This window comes from Centrocercus urophasianus, unplaced genomic scaffold (genome assembly GCF_019232065.1).
Source record: "Centrocercus urophasianus isolate 14NV4802_14NV808 unplaced genomic scaffold, USGS_Curo_1.0 seq_12, whole genome shotgun sequence".
NCBI lineage: Eukaryota > Metazoa > Chordata > Aves > Galliformes > Phasianidae > Centrocercus > Centrocercus urophasianus.
The window spans coordinates 58952772-58965374 of NW_024884364.1; the positions used below are offsets into that span (position 1 = coordinate 58952772).

Sequence of the window (12603 nt, forward strand, 5' to 3'; positions counted from 1 at the left end):
ATTTTTTTTTATTTTAAAAAAAAAAAAAAAAAAAAAAAAACAAAGAGGGGGGAGGAAATGCTGCAATTCTCTGGTGCTCTTTTCTCTTTTTTTTTTTTTTTTTTTTTTTTTTTAGACAGGATATCCTTTTAACCATATACTGCTTCTTTCATAAATGGAAAATGGTGAGAGTAGTTTAGGAAATGTAATAAAACATTCTTCTTTCACTGTTAGTAACTTATTGACATTTTAGTTCACACTTATTCCTCACAGCTTCCATTCAACACTGTTTTAGGTTTTGAAAACTGACCTCTTTAATATCAACGTCATCTTCTATTGCTTGTGACTAGATACAATTTGCACACTGAATTAGATGTAGCACAGTGTGATTACTCACTTCTAGCTCAGTAGTCACTGCATCCTAATGAGAAGTTATTTCAAAGTACTCCAAATTAATTGCCACACTTGGTATTAAAAGTCAGTAATTTCAGGACATCCAGATGTTTTAGTTCTAATACCAGTAGAGTGTACAGTGTTGAGTGTGTGTGTATATGTGTGTCTTCTACTCTCAGTGTGAAGCCCCTTTAAATTTTGGATGTATTTTTTGTTCTTGTATACTATGTGTTCAGATAGTATTCTAGGAACACTGTTCCCAGCAAAATGTGTGTGCATGTATGCACGTGAGAGATATATGTAGGCATATGGGGTTATTTGTATACATATATTTACTACAGGTATTATTGTGTGTGGTTACATGATAATACTTTCATTAAGTACATAGATCTGTAAGCATTCAAAAATGTTCTATTCCTCAGTCACTGATTTAAAAACAAGAAAAGAGATCTTTGCAGGGAGAGCTCAGCTTGAACACCTTCCCTTTGATAAACAGAATGCATCCATCAATTTTAAATTTCCAATTGTGTCTGTTGTTCAATGCTCAGTGTCAGTTCTTGAATTTAAAGCTTAACACTGAAGGTTGCTGAGCTGAGTTCTATCAGAGCGTCAGAGCTGAATCTTTATCATGATTACTGTTCTGTCCTGTTGCAGGTTTTTCTACATAGGTATCTGTTTGACACCTTAAAATTGCATAGCCGGACAATGAATCTTTGGTCACTACAATTATGTAGTTGATACTTTCTTTACAGGTGGAGATGGGAGGAGTATTCGTATTACAGTTTTTGGTGTAGTGACCTCTTTCCAAATAAATATGTCCCCTGAGATGGATTGACACATTATTTGCCATATTAAAGTGTTGAACTGCAGAAGCAGTTAGAAAAGGTGACCTTTATGTGATCCACTATCATTTGTCTGAGCTTCAGCAAAGAGCTGTTGCAACAGAGCATGGAAGGGCTTTTACCAGTTACAACAAAGGCCTGCTGTTAGCTAGAAATAAAGCAAAATTGTTTATTCTTTTTAAAGAGATTTTCTTTTATGCATGTCAAAACTATTCTTCCAAGTACATTTAAAAATAATAGTAAAAACAATTAAAAACAAACAACCATGCACAAGCAGCAATTAAAACATCTGTAAGTGGAAACAAACCATCAGACCTGAAGCAGAAGCACAGACTGCATCTTCATGAATAGAAAAGTTTCAGACCTTCAAGTGCATTTTAGGTGAAGGGATCTAATAAGTTATTTCATAATTATTGAATTCAGTAATCCCATTCACTTACTATGAAAGTGGCCCTGATGGAGAAAGACTTTTTGTTTTCCACAGCTGTGTTGCTGTAGAAGGCCACATGCTTCCCATTTGCTGTAGCCTGTGAAAGGTAAGGTAAGGGAACAGCAGGTGGCAGGGCCTTCAGCAGCCCAGGCTGCAGAGCTCAAAGCCTGGTTTGATTTTTGAAGTTTGGTGTATGGAGAAGGAGAGGTTGTTCAGCCCTCAATTCTTGGAGGAAACTTCTGACACTAGCTATCTTTTCATTCTCCCAAGAGAATAAACTAAATACTGTATAGTAATTACATCTTATGTACATCAGTGTCACTTAAAAACCTCCATATCAATTAAGTTATTACGTTTCTTTCAGTGTGTCTTAGGAATACATCTAATTCCAGAAGTCTGTTATGTGCACTGTCACCTCCTATTAATAGAATTTTTGCTTGTTCCCTTGGTGAGGGATTAAACTTCAGGCATTACTGTCAGTCATTTTTTCAGCAATATTTCATTTTGCTAAATAAGTGATGGATAGAGAGAGCAAGTTCTTTGCTTACAGAGCCTTCAAAGCTCTGCGTTGTTTCCCCTGCGCACTGACTGCTCTTAGCTTGTCCTTGGCATGGCCATGAGCCTTACTCTGCAGGCAAGAGGAGTTGCTGCTTGTAGGGACAGGGCATTCAGCTGGTGGGACGTGGGGCTGGTGTCAGCTTGCAGGAGAAGCTCTCAGATCAGACAGTGTGCTGGAGGGATCTGTATTTATGGAAGAAACGAGTTATCTCTGGAAAGAAACATTTCTGATGAGACTTGGGTGATCTCAGTAGAAAATGAGATATGTGTAACGACATTGGGAAGTTTTATATTGTAGGTACTATCAACTGAGCAAGTAGTTGATTGTGTATGAAAAATCACTACAAGTTTTACAAGTTTGTGGGAGCCAGTAAAGTTTCTCTACATTTAAGCTTGATTCTGAAATACTGTTTGCATTGTTTTGTCGTAGAGTTAGCTAATGTTCCTCACCTGTTTGAGCAGCCTTTCAGTGCAGTCTGTTTGTAACTGGCTTCCCTTCACTGAGCTGTTGTTTACTGCCTTCCTAGCCTGGCACAATTTCCATTTTCTCTCCCCAAAGGGTGTATTTGTGTTTAGAACACTTGCATGTGGGCTTCTGGAGTAGTGCAGTTCCTGCTAAAGATAGAACTTGTCTCCTAACAGAGAACCATCAGCTGGATGGAGGAGCAAAATGGCTGAAACTCTGAGCTCAATCGAGCCCTTGCACACAGGTGTTCCTAGTATTGGTACAGTTTTTCTGGAAAATGACTTAAAAAACCTGTATTTCAGAACAGAGTGAAAGTTTTGGTAACTGTTGTTTTATGCATGAATGAGAAATTCACTCTCAGTAAGTCATCTTTTTTTTCCATCTCCTTTCTTGTTTTTCCTCCCCGAGGCATGTATTTTGATGTAGCCAAAAGCTGCTCTTTTACTTCTAGCTAAATAACTCTTTCAAAATAAATTTCCACCTAAAGACATTTTCTGTGACATTTATACTTCAAGTCTTGTCTTCATTTAAAGATCTGCAGCACTTTTAGAATCACAAGACATTGTACTTCTAGTGTTTCACTTTTGAGCTGTCACCTTTGGTTTTATCTGCTAGTGGTTGTTCTAGTGAAACAGTGCAGGTATTACCTTTCAAGTTAACTGCTGCCTCTGTGAACCTTAGATACAGAAGGCAGTAGAAAGATGCCCTGGAACTTCCATAGTAGTACTGATAACATTAATGAGACTGCCATCACAGTGGAGTTGCTTGAGGTCACTGTAATAAAACCACTTATCGTTCTAATGCAGTACTTAATGTTGAGTTTCTCCTGCAGAGCAATGCTTTCAGTTTTGTTTTCACTTTCTCCTTACTTCTAGCTATAATCTCCAGAAGAAAATATCAGGTTGGACATTAGGAAACATTTTTTCTCTGAAAGAATGGTCAGGCACTGGCACAAACTGCTCAGGGAGGTGGTTGAGTTACTGTGTGAAATGCGTGAAAGACATTCAGATGTTGTACTAAGAGTTGTAGGGTAGTGGGGAAACATTGATGGTAGGCAGGCAGTTGGACTAGACGATCTCATAGGTCTCTTCCAACCTTTGTGATTCTATGAAACTTTACATATTTTCTGGAGGAATCAAATTTAAACTGTTTCGGAGAATAACTAAATTTTATTTTTGGACACTTTTGCTGTTTTGAGGGTTACAACTAAAGCTTGCCTAGTGGCACTCGTGTTTCAGAGTGTAAGCCTGAACTGTATGTATGCTTCCGTCCAGGTGGAAGCATTGCCATTTACCACTCGTTTTTATTATTAGATATGGTCTGATACAATCTCCAAAAGACCGCGACTGGTAAACAAGCTTGGCTTTAACTTCTATAGTCTGTTAATATTCACACAGTAAAAGCATGTGACTTTAGTAGTTTGTAACTGGTTAGTTACAACATTTTTGCATATACAATCCTGGCCGAACAAATCAGCTTACTGGCGCTGCTAGCAATGAAGGAAATGCTTGCAGAAGAGAGGCTGAAAGTAGGGATATATCCTAAAGCTTGCACAATTTGTTCATAGCTTTTCCTTGGTGTTTTTCAAACTGTGAGATACTCTCATATCTGATGTGAGGAGAAGGTTTGGTCTTTCACTGTTAGGGCTTTTGAACTTTATGTGCAGGAACGTGTGTGTCACAAGCTTGTGCTCTCTTAGCAGAAATGGGTTTTCTTGATACAGAAGAGTCATGTTAACGTGGAGTCTGCAGGAACTGCAGTATTTTTGATTGTGCAGTCTAAAAGCAATATGCTTAGGAATTTTCACAATCTGAATGCATGTCAAATGTATATGGAATGCTTGAATGCTTCAGAAAATTGTAATGGTTTTGATTCCTTATGTTTTCTGCAGATTTATGTCATTGCTTCTAATCCTTTGTTTTCTGCTATGTGGCAGAAACATTTCAAAACTTAATTCTACTGCCCCCCTCCTGGAGAACAAACGTGTCCTTATTCACATACAAGGAAATGTTAGCTCTGCAAATGTCACAGGAAGAACTGTATTGTCCTTCATGGAGCCACTTGAATGAAGTAACTATAAGGAAGTAATTTTAAGAAGTTCAACCCTGATCCCTCACGTTAAAAAATAATAATAATAATAATAATAATAAAATCTTCTGTAGGGCTTTAAGTAGGCAGATGTTTAACTGCAGATGTAAGGTACATTTTAACTTTATATAAAGAAGGAGTTTCCTGTTGTTTAGGAATGCTTGTGCTATTGACATTAAGCAAAGCCGCAAACACTGTAGTGTAGTAGTGCATTGGCTCTCTATGAGATGCCACCTGAGAACCTTGGATCCCCTATTTTTCTGCAAAAACTGTAACACAAGGGTCTGCTGGTGTCATGACATCATTTCTCATTCACAGTGGTAATTTTATGTAACAACAGGCTGGAATTGTGGAAATCAGCTAGCTCAGGCTCCCTGTCCTGAGGGAATTTCTAAGGGCCACACAGTTGATGTCATCAGCTGTGACATATGTTTGTATATTTTTCTTCCCGTGCCTCTGTCCTTGTACAGCACTTTGGAGAAAAGCTTGGTGACTCTTACCATGAGGGACTGCTTTTTTTTTCCCCTTAGATTTAGAGTTTATTGGTTCTCTATCAGTCATTAGTCAAATGTTATGCCTAATGTGTTATTTACTCGCAGCTTAGTGGGTAGTAATGGTGATGGAGGACTAGGTGATCGTGTAGGTCCTTTCCATCCTTGTGATTCTACGATTTTCAATTAACAGCTTGTAATACAGGTAGGTAATTTTAATCTGTTGGTGTTGTAAAAAACCTTTTTAGAATTGGAAGCTGCACGTAGTGACACCATCAGCCAACTAACTGATAGTGTCCTATTTCTTCATGCTCTCCGTATCCCCAGGAATAGCGTGAATTGACCGTTTTACAATTGCTGGCATAAAATGAACCAATCTAAATTGAAGAGAGATTATATTGACAACACTGGCATCCAGAACATGCTTGTTTGTAGTCTCCCCCTGGCTACATCAGCATATCGATTTGTAGGCTATCTGCCCATTTCATGTGAGTCGGAAAGCGGGGCAGTTTATTGGAGATTGCATTCTGAAGCTCGGGCTCTCCTATGTCTTTGTCAGTGTCAGACAGGATTGCTGTTTTAAGGAGAGGAATTTTTTTTAAAGGTATAATGACTTTTCTTGTAATACCAATTCTACCTGCATATATCGCAGGCGTTTTGAACTGTCAGAGCTCTTATTCTCCTCTGTCGTGCAAAACATTGCAACTTTCTGAATTCATCTTGGGGCTGTCAGCATTGTACGCCTATATTCAAATTGAGTTTTCAACTACTTTATGTTCCTCTGCATTTTCTTGTTGGAAATGGAGAAAGCACGTGCGCTTCCAGATTGCAGGTGGAACCCTTTCTGAATGAAGTGGTGTGTATAGCTTGCATACTGAACAGAACAATTTCTGAGTGAGGTAATGGTGTTTAAAATCTCTGTTAAGGCACTCTGGATCCCTCTGGCCCCAAGGCTGTGGCTGGGTGGCTTCTGGAGATTCCCAGGAAGGAGTGCTCTGTACAGGACCATACAGAAGTGCACCTGATGTTCAGAAGAAACCTCCCTTTTGTGGCAGGTTGTACATATGGTCCTTGCACTGAGCACCACTGAAATGAGCCTAGCTGTGCCCTCCCTTCAAGTTTTTATAGACATTGATGGCCCTGGGCCGCCTCTTCCTCAGGCTGAACAGGTCCAGCTCCTTCGACTGGGGTGTTCCAGGACTTCCATTGATTCAGGGACACCGTTCCTGGAAGTGTTTAACGGGCACGTGGACGTGGGACTCAGTAGGTCAGGTTGATTGTTGAACTTGATAATCTTCAAGTTCTTTTTCCCCCATGCGATTCTATGATTCTAATGTAGAGGATAAAATTAACTCTGTTTTGTTTGGCATTATAAAATATATTAGAATGTCAGTAGTACTGACATTGCTTGCTGTTGCATTTGCTGGCTGTCACGGAGCTACGTTGTTTCTGATAATTACCTGATGTGTAGAAAAATGTGGAGGCATGCAGTTGTCTTTGTGCAACTGGCAGATAGCTTCTGAAAAGGTAGTTTGTGCTATAGGGATAAGTAAAAAAGATTGCTAGGTCTTCGCTCTGGAGAAGTACAGTGAAGGGAAGAAATTGAGGAACATCCAGAATGCAGTGGGTGTTATTCTCCACCCAGCACAGGACTGGAGTAAGCTAGTCTCGTCCTGGCAGCAAAAACAAAGCAAATGCTTCTTCTAAAACTATGCTTGTGTGTTCCCTTCCAGTATATTCTGCACCAAGGCTTATGGGAGCAGTACCCTCTTGATGGCAGGGATTTCTTCATTGAATTATGTTATTACTGAAGCATTTTTTAACTTCCTACTATAGATGGATAACTTTAAATGCAGAAAACTTGCAAGTAATCTGGCTGTATGAGTGTGAGTATAGGATTTGTGTATTAAGTATCATAACCAGGATGGAAAGAAATACTGTTATTGTTTTTTTTTTTTTTTTCTCACTTTGAGTGCTAACTTCGGCATAGTTTTATAATGCTATATGCAAAAAACTAAATGGGTTTTATAACTTCTACTGCATTAAGGTATATCTGAATAATATTTCATATACATACAGGGGCAATCTTATGACTAGACTTTATTATCAAGGTGTTTTTATACTTCAGTGGCTGAAAAAGCAGCAAAGGTCACCGACTTTCCTTATTTTTAAAGAAGGGATATCATTCTGAGATTTATTTTCTCTATAGCACTCCCTCATTTTTCCCTTCCCCTTTCTTGCATATTTCAGAACTGCTTGAAAAATTTGAGCAAGACTTACAGAATATAATTGATTGGTGAATGTGTTTTAATATTTCGTTGCAGAAGGACTCCATGAAAGATGACAGAAGAAGTTATTGTTATTGCAAAGTGGGATTACACTGCACAGCAGGACCAAGAACTTGACATCAAGAAAAATGAGCGTCTTTGGCTATTAGATGATTCCAAGACATGGTGGAGGGTAAGAAACGCGGCCAACAAAACGGGATATGTGCCATCAAATTATGTGGAGCGAAAAAACAGCTTGAAGAAAGGTTCTCTGGTTAAAAATCTAAAAGACACGTTGGGTAAGTCCTTTTCTGTTTCTGAAGTCTAATACGCTTGATGTGCATCAGATTGGGAATGCGTGTAAATACTTCTGTGTGCTTTTTTTTGATTTTCTTTCAGTGATGTGTTAGATAATGACTGAGAGAGGGGAGGAGGGAGAGAGTAAGGGTAGAGGAGGATGGTGTGTAACCTATTTTTCTCACGTCATATAAAGGAAAGTAAGGTTTTACTTTTGTTCCAGATTGTCAAGGGTTATGTATTTTCAGTGGTTGAAGATCAGTGATTTCACCGTGTTAGGAATTGCTGAGACTTCTCCTCATGCCAGATCCTCTCAGAAATATGAGGGTGTAAATGGGTTGTTCAGCATTGCTGTGATAGCAAAATTCAGTCACTTCATAAATGGGGTTATGTGGTGTGGCTGTGTGCAGTGTCAAGGGGTTATGCTTCTGTTGTCTGATGTGATGATCCTTCTGCCTACAAGCTTAGTATGTGCTCTGTGTTTTATGTTTGAATTTTTTTTTCACAAGTGTATCATCAATTAACATAGCTTTGAAAAACTGAGTGCATTTGGAAGAAATATATTTGGAAGTCAAATTAGGTGAGGGTTTTTTGTTATTTTTGCAATGATGTTAGTGACTTATTAAGTTATTGAAAAATGAAGGGTTATACGTATGGTTTGTTAAGGTTAAACATAATGATAAATGGTCAGATTGCTTATAGAGGCCCAAAAAACTGCTAGTTGGTGCTTTTGGATGTAGTGAACAGAACGGTATGCATGGAGGTGTTTTGGGAGTGTTTTTACTTGTTGTTTGGGTTCTTACCTGTGATTTGCAAACTCTTATGTAGGGGAAACTCATTCTTCTTCAGTTTTATGTAGAAAATACCAACTCGACAGAAAAATCAGAATTTGGGATTAAACTTGTTAAAAAACGAAGAAGTTCTCTTAGAAGTATCATGGTCACTGCTCATATAGTTTTATTTCAGGTGTTCTGTGTGAGTGTTGTGTCGAATAAAGCTCTTGGTCCCTTTCTCATTGCTATGTTACCCACTGCTGAGCTGCAATAAAGAACATGGAAATTGAGGATAGCAGAATGACAGGCAGTCAAACAAGGTTATAACCAAATGTAAAGGGATAATGTTTAAAATAATGGGCCTTTCTGCAGTTTTTCTTGGATTGGAATGCCAGAAAATGTAATCATGCCTCTTCAAAGATCTGTACGAAGAATAAGTTCCAAGATAAATTAACTTGTTAAGATCAAAATCCAAATTGTAATTTTAAGCTCCTTTATATAGACTTTGTTTATATGTATGTACATACTCTAAAATTATTTTATGAAAAAGTTGCCCTTCTGTTGTGATAATGCATCAAGTGTTTGTGTAAAAATGTGGAAAGCACTTACCTAAATAAACAAACTCTTTACATCCAACAGAAAAACAGGGAAGGAACTGGTGTCCTCACATATGTTCAAGGTTACCTCCTTGGCCCTCACAAAAGCTGTGTGCTTTTCACTGAACTACAGTGGTGACCAAAAAAAGCATGAAGCATGAGGAAAGCATGGTGGTTTTGTATATGAGCCTTCCCTCTTGTTGTGTCTTTCAGACCTTGACACACTGCATGCAGTTCTAAAGGACAATAGCTGCAATGTGTCAGTTCTTCTGTATATCTTTTATTTTTTTCTGTGTATACTTCTGTTGAGGCTGTAAATGCCTCGTGACAAGACCCAGGTTTCTTTTTTGGAGAGACCACATGTATCTGCTAAGTGTTCAAGAATCTCTTGTGCTCATTTATGCTCCTACTTCCTGTGGTGATAAGAAACTGCCCAAGCCATTGATAACCCAAAGATCAGCTCAAGTTAAGTCTGACACCCTCTCACAAGCAAAAACACAGATGCTTGAGTATTTTTTCTTTATGGTTTAAGTAATGTGAACTGCTCAGTGTGGTGATGCTTAAGCTTGTCCTGTGTACCCGACCTATGTACAATTTTCCTTTTTCCTGTCTTGGGTTAGAGTTCCTCTGTGTAATTTTGTCTTTAAGCCTTGCATGTCTTACAGTTGTTTCCCACTCAGACCAAAGAGGAGGTGTGTCCTAACTTAGAGGATGCTTTGTGCTGAGTAAGCAGCAAGAACGCAATCATATTTATTTATTTATTTGTTTGTTTGATACTCATGTTCTCCACATAGAAATAAGAAAATTCTTCTAAGATCACAAAAAAAAAATTAAAAGCTCACTAATTCAGTACAGATGGGTATTGGTGGTCATGAGTGTTAGCCCTTAAGCCTCAAATTACAAGCTATCACCACAATAATAGTGGTCGGGGGAATGGGGTGAAAGAAAATGAGTTATTTAATAATCAATAAGTCAAATACTAATCTTATGGAATCGCCAGAGACAAATTGCAGGTCTTTAGCTGCTTTCTGTGGCAAGGGTAATGGTCTTTTAAAGAGAGTGACCACAGAGTTGTGCCTGGATCCACCTTTGGAACTGCAGCACTCCAGCAAGCTGTTGATCCTATGGAGATCTGCTTCTCCCTATCTCTAATTTAATCGATACCGTAACCATTTAATTAATGGTCGCCGTAGTTCGCTGTTGAAGATGCGGCAGCTGAGTAATTTTTCATCCATGTGATGTGTGTTCTAATGAAAGCTTATGATACCAGTTAACATGATGGTATGCCATATAGAAAAGCCAAGTATGCTGTGGAAGCTTCATTAGCTATTTGCTGTTACCTCTATCGAGAACATTTTTAATCTCATCAGAAGATGAACTCGTGCTTGTTTGATGAATACTGGTTTCCTAAAATTGTTGACTGTCGTTAATTGAATTTCAGACCTTTTAATAATTTTTAATTGAATCCCATCAGCTTTCCTGTTGTTTGGCTTGGGGTTCAAGGGAGGTTAATGAGCTCGTATGTACCTGGAACACGCAACTTGCTATTCCAAGATAGTTGCCCATTTTCAGCACAGTGTTGATCTTCTGGAATTTCCATTGTAGTTTGCAAAAAAGAACATTGGCAAATAAAACATGTTCAGAGCCAGCTCTTTTAAATGCATTGAATGCAAATTAAAAGGCTGATTAACACTTGTTAGCATATGTTCATTAAATCAGTTACTTCTGGACTGAAAACAAGCTCACCTGGAGTCCCAGATGACCTCCACCAACTCTGAAGTATACTCTTGTATTGTCTTACTCTTTTTGCAAAACAATAGTCTTCTCTGCGCCATTAACTTTATTTTCTTCCTTCTAAGGGCTTACTCTGTTGTTCTGTATCCTCTTTTAGTCCTTTCAACTGGGAATTTTTCCAAAACTACTTGCTTTCCTGAAGCGGCTTTGAGAGATTTGAAGACTTGTTATTCTTGTGCTGATATCTGTTTGGTTTCATCACCTTTCTGTTTGATACTACTTCTGTATTCTTAAATCTCTTTTCTCAACTGAACTCTGCTACACTCATAGCTACAAACTGTCTGTTTTTAATGAAGAAAATGTAGAGCTTAGGCCACCAGCTAAGTATTTTAAATGATTCAACTTCATTCTCTTTTTTGTCTTAACTAAGCGATACTGAAAGTAAAAAGCTAATGGCAATTTAGCCATTTTAAATTACAGTCTTCTGTTTGCTCATATTGAATGAAATCTGGTAATTATTACTATTCTTTAGGCAAAAACCAGTTTTCCAGGCCTGTGATTAAAATTTCATCTTCATTCATTATAATGAAGTTTAAAATAGTTTCCTCGGAACAGTGGTTCTTTTGCGGGGAGGATATTTTTTATACATTTCAGTTAAGTGCTAAATGAAAGACCTCCAGCATACATCTCCCAAGCAGAGAACTTCTGTAACAGTTATTGCCACGTGTTGGGATCCTGGTGCTAGCAGGATCTGAATGGATGCTTGCCATTACTGCCCCAGAGCTGCCTCTGAGATCTCTGCATCCATGACCAAAGGATCCCATTTCTGCAGCAACAGTGGTAGGCCTGCTTCTTCATCTCTGCCCTACTGCATAGAAATATTATCCAAAGAAAGCACAAACATTTAAGAATATGCTTGTAACAAAAATAAAAGCCCTACATTTTTTCATTACTTTACAAGTCACTTTCCTACCACCGCTGCGGCTCCTGAGACAGCAGCGTGCAAACGGTGAGCAGTGAGAGGAGTCTTGAAACGCTGCGCTGGTGCTTATTTATGTCTGTGATTTTTCTGACAATCGCTTTTGCTTCTCAACCAGTACTGTGTGCTGGTAGTTTCTTAAAGGTGTCCCATCTTACTCCCTTTAATAAACAACTGCATTTAAAAAACAAACAAACCTTTTAAAGACACTTCAATTTTTGATATTTTTTAGCAGATATCCAACAAAAGAAAGAAAAAGTTTATTAGCAGACACTAAAAGTACAGGAGTCGTTTACAATGTAGGAACAAAAGAAACACTCTAGAGGTGAGTGCTGATAGTGATGGCAGATAACTTGACGAGATACCACAGAAGTGTTCAAGCTGTACGAAACTCCTCACGTTTCTTCTTTATTAAGCTTTTATACATCAGCAAAATATTTCAGTAACTTTTTCAGATGCAATTCACTTGTTATATTTCACAGGGAAAGGAAATGTTGTCAAATGAGATAGAGAGAAAACAGTCCCTATTTGCATCGCTGTTCCTCTAGAGTTACTTCAGAGTGTTGAGTGTAGAGAAGCAATTTCCTGTGTTTATGAACCTCTGAGTTGTTTACCTTGATCAATCTGTAGATCCCTGCTTTGGTTCCTGACTGCTTGTATATTGTTGTTTCCAGAAATCATTGATTTTATACCTTTTTTCTCTCCAGTGT

General features: G+C 38.3%; 1 protein-coding gene across 1 annotated transcript in view; it reads left to right on the top strand.

The window, feature by feature from the left end:
- NCK2 (NCK adaptor protein 2) overlaps positions 1–12603 on the top strand; it is a 55498-nt gene that overhangs the window by 18790 nt on the left and 24105 nt on the right. The window contains exon 2 of the mRNA XM_042809522.1: positions 7572–7813. Within this exon, the coding sequence (XP_042665456.1) occupies positions 7588–7813 (226 nt within the window). The 5' untranslated portion in view covers positions 7572–7587. The remainder of the gene's footprint in view (positions 1–7571; positions 7814–12603) is intronic.